Source organism: Mesoplodon densirostris, chromosome 13, assembly GCF_025265405.1.
Source record: "Mesoplodon densirostris isolate mMesDen1 chromosome 13, mMesDen1 primary haplotype, whole genome shotgun sequence".
NCBI lineage: Eukaryota > Metazoa > Chordata > Mammalia > Artiodactyla > Ziphiidae > Mesoplodon > Mesoplodon densirostris.
Window position 1 is genome coordinate 27,916,792 of NC_082673.1, and position 9,079 is coordinate 27,925,870.

The 9,079-nt window shown below is 36.6% G+C and overlaps 1 protein-coding gene across 1 annotated transcript; it reads left to right on the forward strand.

Moving 5' to 3' along the window:
* Window positions 1-6,427: 6,427 nt before the first annotated feature.
* Window positions 6,428-7,060, forward strand: LOC132500598 (solute carrier family 7 member 13-like). The gene has a single exon (XM_060115715.1). It carries the CDS (start codon window positions 6,428-6,430, stop codon window positions 7,058-7,060), a length of 633 nt encoding a protein of 210 aa, XP_059971698.1.
* The last annotated feature ends 2,019 nt before the right edge of the window (window positions 7,061-9,079 follow it).

Below are 9,079 nucleotides of genomic sequence, written 5' to 3' on the forward strand. Positions count from 1 at the left end.
GCTAAGTGAAATGTCAGACAGAGAAAGACAAATACCATATGGTGTCACTTATATGTGGAATCTAAAACTGAATAAACAAACTCATAAATACAGAGATCAAATTGGCGGTTGCCAGAGAATAGATTGGTGGGAGCTGAGTGAAATAGATGAAGGTGGTCAAAAGGTACAAACTTCCACCTATAAGTAAGTCATGGGGACAGACTGTAGTTAACAACAATGTATTGTATATTTGAACGTTGCTAAGAGAATAGATCTCAAAAGTTCTCATCACAAGAAAAATATTGGTAACTATGTGTGGTGATGGATGTGAACTAGACTTACTGTGGTGATCATTTCACAACAAAATTGCCATACACCTGAAACTGATATAATGTTGTGTTTCAATTACATGTCAATTAAAAGAAGAAGAACAGAAAGCTTTGGCATATTTTTTACTGGTTACTTTTCCCCTCCCCCTGCTGGAAGCATAAGGGGATTTTTCTTTGATACTCATTGTGGGGACCTAGTAAAGTTCTTGAAAGTAAAACTCACAAAAATGCGATGGCCCTCCTATGACTGGACTCCCTGAATTTTCTCTCTCAAACTTGTCCACATGAAACTTATAGCAATTTGTCGACTACATTTTAGGTTTTCCTACCCTAATACTGGTCCTTGCAGAGGTTTCTGCTGGTGAATTTCTGCTCATGTAATTTGTGATTCTCTGTATCTTCCCGTCTCTCATATTTTGGGCTCAACAGTTTTCCCGGTGACCTCACTTCTCTGAGAGATCTAAAAAGAGTTGTTAATTTTTCAGTTTGTTCTGTTGTAAAGAGCTATTGTTAGGACAAACCGAAGACTTCTGTGCTCTTTAGATGCCACACTAGAAACCAGAGCTCTTGAGGTAATATTTTAATTACCTTCCTGAGCTCCTTCGTCTGGGTGTTAATTTATAGTCCAGAGTCTCTTTCTGCTCTATTGAACTGTTCAAATAGCTCAAGATCACCATCCTCTGTCTCCTGCTAGCAGCAATGATTTACATAGATTTCCTGTACAAATCTATTCCCTGACAGGATAAGGGCACATAGGAACCTTCAGCCCAAGCTCACTGCTTCCCTTTTGCCCCCAAATCTTCCAAGCCCTGAGACCAGAATGTATATCATCCAGATCCTAATAAACTGGATAGTATGCTTCCTGGCTCTCCTAAGAGACCCACACATATCCTTGTCCAGACTCCTCTATTCTCTATTTTTTAATTACCATATCTGGTTTTGGTACCAACAATTCAGAGAAAATAGAAAAAGGGTCCACATTTCACTCCCACCCCCATCTCCAGCCATAGATGCTTTCACATGCAACTTTTATTATGAAAACAAAATGATTTAGAAAAAGGAGAAGGATAGGGTCTGTGTAACTCTAAAATTTGTTCTATTTCTACCATCCCATGCTTTAGGAAGGAAATATATCGACAGACCAGACCAAGAATAAGGGCCTCAAAACACATGCCTTCCAAAAGTTCAGTATGTATTCCTCATCTGACTATGAAATAACATTAACAGAATTTACTTTTGTGTCATCAACTGTGCCATCCTCTTTCTCACAGATGGGATATAGGTACTGGCACAAAAGCCACAGACATAGGCACTCTGTTAGAACAGTGTGCATTTTTTCTGCATGAACTGATCCCAAATGAGGATAAAAATTTCCTGACCGGGCTTCCCTGGCGGCGCAGTGGTTGAGAGTCCGCCTGCCAATGCAGGGGACACGGGTTCGTGCCCCAGTCCGGGAGGATACCACTTGCTGCGGAGCGGCTAGGCCCGTGAGCCATGGACACTGAGCCTGCACTTCCGGAGTCTGTGCTCAGCAACGGGAGAGGTCACAACAGTGAGAGGCCTGCGCACTGCAAAAGAAAAAGAAAATTTCCTGACCATCTTCCCCAATCTCAAGCCATGGATTTTAAACAATGCCAAAAGAATTGAAGTTCTACTGTGTCTAGAATCTTTGTCTATTTTGTATACTGATATGTACAGAGCACCTAAAACAGTGTACATTTTAAGCACTTCACAAATATTTGTAGAATGGCAGAGAAGGCATTGGTTTAATATACCAAAACTTGGAGGCAGGGTTCTGGAGCTATAGCTCAAAGAAGCACTCTAATAATGTAAAAAATCCATATTAATAAAAAGTCTGATTCCATTTTGATGTTTGACTGTTGACAGCTTTTAAGTCCCACTACTCCCCTTTCCTTTTCTGCCCTACATCTGGACAAGCTGATAAGAAAGCCTGCTGTTTCCTCCATTGGCACCAATAGGAACTTAAAATCACACGAGCGCCATCCCATTCAAATGGGAACTCTCACCTCAGCCGTACTTCCTCACCACCATAGAACACCAAGCTAGTAGCTCCTGTCTGCCCTTTCAAAACATTTTTGGACCTGCTTGGGATCCTACCCTGCCTCCTCATGAGAGTCTCATTATGAGAATAATGAAACCTTCCATATCTTCTTAGTGCATGTATGTCATCATTAGTTTTGATATCTGAACCAAATCTTGGATGGCAGGGGTAGTGTGTGCATCCCATCTCAGTGGGGTAACTACATCTTTTAAGATTAGTTTTTTATCTTAAAAAAGCATGTTAATTTTATATTCTATTCCATAATATTTGCATGTTTAAAATAAATGCTTCAAAATAAATTTTGAATGTTTAAATAAATGCTTCAAAAGTTTTCCCCAAAAAAAGTACTTTGAGTGAAATTGACACCTCACGGAGATGAATAATATTTATCCCATTGCTTCACCTATTCCCTGGCATACAGTTATTTGAGCAATGGGTATTTCAGTTGGAGAGGTATAGATACAGTCCTATTCCATTAATTTATAAATGACAGAAAATAATTCCAAGAAAACAAAAGAAATTTCTAAGGTTACGCAGTCAGCCTGAACAAAGATCTTTTGACTCCTATATGTCAAATATTTCCAAAATCTAGTTTATTGTTTTATTTTGTTTTTATTTTATATCTAACATTCACCTAATGCAATCAGAGACTTTGTATAAGTTATTCAGAAGCACAGTCAAGCATAAACACCGATTACAAATTACTACTTTAGGAGTTAAAAGTATCCAGACAAAGGGTGAGTTACAAGTAAATGGCTACAAAAAAGCAATCACCATCTTTTCATATACTTGTTAGCCATTTGTATGACTTCACTGGGAAAATGTTTATTCAAGTTGTCTGCCCATTTTCAATTGGATTCTTTGATTTTTTGCTATTGAGTTGTATGAGTTCCTTATATATTTTGGATATTAACCCTTATTAGATAGATGGTTTGCAAATATTTTCTCCCATTCCATAAATTGCCTTCTCATTTTGCTAGGTGTTTCTCTTGCTGTGCAGAAAGTTTTTAGTATGATGTAGTCCCACTTGTTTATTTTTTTTTAACATGTGAAGAATATTTATTTCTCTTCCACTTATTCTTGTTTTAATTGATACATTTCATGGTAAACCATACATAACATAAAATTTACCGTCTTAGCCATAGTCAAGTGTACTGTTCAGTAGTGTTAAATACATTTACATTTTGGGGCATACAATCTCCAAAACTTGTTTCACCTTGAAAAACTGAAACTGCAAACCCATGAAAGAGCAACTAACTCCCCATTCCTCCCTCCCTCAGCCCCAGGGAACCACCATTCTACCTTCTGTCTCTATGAAGTTGGCTACCCTGGGTTCCTGACATCATACAGTATTATTAATTTTTGTGACTGGGCTTATTTAACTTAGCACAGTGTCCTCAAGTTTCTTCTATTTATTTTTTATAAGTTCTCTCAAGTTAGGTACTTTTATAATTTGGATTGTAGCTTTGCAGACTTTTAATGCATGCTCAGTCATTATATCTATCTATATCTATCCATCTATCTTCCTATCTACATAATATATATGCTGCTCTGTAATTTGCTCTTTGAAACAACATACTTTCAAATAAAACAGTCATACATTCCATAAGAAAATTGAGGATTACACAGACTGACAATCACTTGTTTATTTTTGCTTTTGTTCCTTGCCCTTTTGGTTTGAGAGCCAAAAAATCATTGGTAAGACCAATTCAAAGAGTTATTTTCTGTTTTCTTTTAGTTTTACAATATCAGGTCTTATGTTTAAGTCTTTGATCCCTTTTCAAGTTAATTTTTGTGAGTGGTGTAAGATAGGGGTCTAATTTTGCATGTGAATATCCTATTTTTCCCAGCACCATTTATTGAAGAGACTGTCCTTTCCCCATTGAGTATTCTTGGCTTCTTTGTCAAATGCTAGCTGGCTGTACATGCATGCATTTATTTCTGAGCTCTCAATTCTTTTCCATTGGTCTATGTGTCAGTTTTTACACTAGAAAAAGAAGTACAGACTATTCCCAAAGAGTTTTGCTCTGTAGTAATATGTCTAGAGATCTTCAGAATACTGTTCTCACAGCCAAGACTTGAATTAAAGTCTGTTTATTGAGTTGCAATAACCTGTGCTCACAGGCCATTGTTATTGTGCCACTTGTGAGAGAGAGGAGAGTGAAGCTAATGCCACACTCATGGCTGTGAGTCAGACTTGAGTACTCCATCAGTCCTAATCCTGTCCCTGCACAAGGGGAGGCATCGCTGAGATTGGATAAACACAAGACCCATGAAAAAGTCACCAAGAAAAAAACAAGCCAATTCTTATGGTCTATATTGTTGTTTCTTGGTTTCTTGTGGATTATGGATTTATTTATTTGTAAGTAAAATCATAAATATATATAAAAACATATATGTAAAATACATTAAAATTAGTTAATTTAAGTGAATAGCTGGGTGAACTTGACAAATTAATTTCTTCTTTCTTAATTTCCTCATCTATTGGTACTGTATCACAGGTGGTTGATTTGATTTAAAGAGTTAATATAGGGCTTCCATGGTGGCGCAGTGGTTGAGAGTCCGCCTGCCGATGCAGGGGACACGGGTTCGTGCCCCGATCCCGGAAGATCCCACATGCCGCGGAGCGGCTGGGCCCGCGAGCCATGGCCGCGGAGCCTGTGTGTCCGGAGCCTGTGCTCCGCAACGGGAGAGGCCACAGCAGTGAGAGGCCCGCGTACAGCAAAAAAAAATAAATAAATAAATAAAAATAAATAAAAATAAAGAGTTAATATAAGTGTTAAACACAGTTCCCAGCACATAGTAGGTGCCATGTAAATATTAGCTATTATTAGTATTGCCATGTTGAAGCTCATAACCAGTATATAAAAAGTCTTGGTTTATATACGTCTTCTTCTCTAAACAGGAGTTCCTGGAGGATAAAGATCATTAATTCAACAGATTTACTGAGACATACTGTGTTGCCCCAAGCTGGACCAGATGCCAGGGTAAAATGGTGAACAATATGCAGACCTTGTCTTAGTCATTCCTGCACATGCACTGATTCACACTGTACCAGGCAAAAAGCAGATGCTCAAAAGAGTGTGCCCTAAGTCAATAAGTAGCTGAAAATATAGAAAAAAATAAAGAATTCTGAAAAGATGAATCATGCCCCTACTAGATAATTAACCAGGGAAATGTAAAACCCTACATATATGTACTAACTGACCTGTTTGTCAAAAACTGAGTCTAATTTGCAACTAATTACAAAATGTTTTTAAAGGACCTTAGAGAAGCTGAAGCACTCTGTATATAATGCAGATAGTGAAAATTAAAATAACCAAATTATGAAACTAACATTTATGAATCCCTAAGGTATGTCAGGTATACTACCAGGAGTTTTGTATTAGTATTTGCTTCATCAATAAATTACCTTATTTAATTCTATTAAAGAAAAAAGGATTATCAGTCCCATTTTTCAAAATAACAAAATCGAAAGTCATTGAGTGACATAGATGTGCTAGTAAGTGGCAGATGTGTGTGTGATTCAAACCAAGATCTGCTAACAAGTGGCAAACATGTGATTCAAACCTTGGATTTTTTGTCATTCTTTAACTTCCTTATGGTACAAACTTTAAAAATTACTTGTTTAAGGATCAAAATTAATGAGATTACATATCCATAGAAGAAACCTGACTTGGAATTTTTCATCTCATTCCCAATTAGCTGTGTCTAAAATCTTTAATTGTGCATAACTTTTTAAATGCTTAACGCGTAAAACATAACTCTAATATTATCTCAGACAGTTTAGTTCAATTTACTCACAAGTTAATTTTTTTATTATGTTAAGGGCTGTGAGAAAATCTATTTGAGTAAGAGAGGAAGAGGAAAGTAAAGCACTTAGCTATAAGAAGATTGGCTGAAGCCTTTCACAAGTATGCACAGGGTAAAAACTGTGAATTTATGTTAGCTTTTAAATTTAAGTTTCAGACTTAAGAAAACGAAGATGGGAGAAAGTACTCAGTTTCAACGGGTGATAAGGTATTTCCATGGAAAGATTTTTTTTTTCCGTATCATAATGGGTGCAGGAAGATCTGTTGCTCCTAAAGGGGTGTTAACATACTCTTCACTCAATGCGGGCGTCTCGCTAATTATTTGGGCTGCTTGCGCCATAGTGTCTATGATGGCTGCCCTTAATCACGCAGAGCTGGGGACCACATTCCCTAGAAGTGGAGCACAGTATTATTTCCTCAAGAGATCTCTTGGACCCTTTATTGCTTTCTTCTCTCTCTGGATCAGTCTATTTAGTACCCTAGCAGGAACCACTGCACGTGGCTTTTTACTAGCAGGGTATATAATGCAGCCTTTCTATCCTGGATGTTTTGTTCCTGAGATGCCAAAGAAATGTTTAGCATTGGCCATTTTATGGTGCTTGGGAATTCTGAATGATCGAGGAGTGAAGGAGATGACTTGGTTTCAGACTGTCAGTACGGTTGTGAAAATGACAGTACTCTGCTTCATATCTCTAACTGGAATCGTGTTATTGGTGAGAGGAAGAAAAGAGAACCTAGCCAGGTTTGAGAAAGCTTTCGATTCTGAAGTTTCAGATGCCTCACAGATTGCTGAAGCGTTCTTACAAGGATTATATGCATATTATGGCTGGGGAGTCCTTGTTCGAATAGCAGGTAAAGTCATTATTTTTAAATTATAAAAAACACCACCACGCTATAAACATACAGTGGTTAATCAGCTTAATTCTAAGAAAGAAATATTACATTGCTTTAATATAATGTGTTTTTCTCTTGCTTTTATCAAGTGGGTGGGTGGAAATGCATTAAACTCTCTACAAATGTGTCTTTCCAGCTTTGGAAAGTGAAATATTTTCCAGGTGTTTACAAATGTAAACATAGAAGTGACACAGCTTAAGGACTCCAAGACAATTGCATTTTTTTACTGAACAAATATTTTAATAGTCTACACTTCGTAGTTATAACAACCCTCATCAGAGAAAAATTTTAAATACAGAAGATATAAATTAAAATAAAGATTACCTGTAACCAATTATCTTGTATTTACACACATGTGGGGGTCACACTTCACATATACCCTTATAACTTTATTTTACCTAAAGCACATAGTGAGAATTCAAAATATTATTAAATATAAATGCTTTCAAACGAATACACAGTATTCTATAATATGTAATTTGACCATTTTTCAAACTTTTTCCCATTGTTGGATCCCAGAGTTGTTTCTAGTTTTTCACTTTAAAATTTTATACTTATTGTTCCAATCAGCATCCTTTTATGTAAATCTTTGTGGGTTTCTCATTGCTTTATTAGAAAAAATCTTGAAGTAAAATTACTAAGTGAAACCTACAAATATTTAGAAATGTCTTGAGAAATATTGCCAAATTACCTTCCAGAAAGGCTTTACAAATATATCTATTAGTTGAATTAAAATGACTAGACTTGGCTTTATCAAACCTTGTTCATTCTTTAGTCACCTAAAGTTGTGAAAATCAAATTTCAGTGTTATAACTCATTTTTCTTCAATTTCTAATGGGTGGGAAGAGTTTTGCAAATGTTCATGACCAGTTATGTTTCTTCCTTGTAAGACAGGTAAATGGTTTTCCCAGTTTCTTTGTTTTTTATTTTGTTCATAAGATTTTAAAAATTTCAGTTTTAAAGACTAGAATTTATTTATGTTTATTTAGTTATTTATATAATACTTATGAGTATCAAACTATCCATCTTTTAATTTTTCATTGTTTTCATACTTGAAAAGTCATTCCCCATCTCAAGGTTTAGATAAATATGTATCTGCGCTTCTTTCTCTAAATCTTTATGGTCTTATTTTGCATTTTACCTTTTAATACATATGAATTATTTTGAGGGAGTTGCATACTGTGAGTTAATAATATAATTTTGTATTTTCCAAGTAAATATATATGTCAATTTTGGTGTTGGCAATATACACTCAAGTTTAATTTAAGGTTTAACTAGTCTAGAATCTTAATCCAAGGAGTAAAAAGAGCAGGAGAGTCTACCCTAAAGTCCTAGAATATTGTGACCAGATTAACAGATGAGCTATTCCAGCCCTTCATTAACACGTACTTGTAGTTCTATTGAATACAATGATGGCCGTAAGGTAAGGGAAGATTTGCTCCAGTCCTCCTGGCCTAGAATCCAGGTTTTCGGAGTTATTTTCTTGTCCAAAAATGCTCATGTTGGGCTTCCCTGGTGGCCCAGTGGTTGAGAGTCCGCCTGCCGATGCAGGGGACACGGGTTTGTGCCCCAGTCTGGGAAGATCCCAGATGCCGTGGAGCGGCTGGGCCCGTGAGCCATGGCTGCTGAACCTGCGCGTCCGGAGCCTGTGCCCCGCAACGGGAGAGACCACAACAGTGAGAGACCTGCGTACCGCAAAAAAAAAAAAAAAAAAAAATTATTAAGTAAAAGCCCTCAGTTCTGCTATTTCATACGCCAAGGAGATTCTCAGCAGATTATTTTCTCTTATATAAAAAGGAGGAAGACCTGGTAATTTTTTTTTATCAATAAAACCAACTTCCTCAGTAACAAACAAATGTCTGTGGATAAAATGTTTTATGTTATTATTTGTAATAACCTCCGAGGCCACTCTAATACAAATTTATGTTTGTTCTCAGGTATGTTTGCCATTTGTATTTGGAACCATGGCCATGTCTTTGTTCTTGGTTTTGACACCCATTATC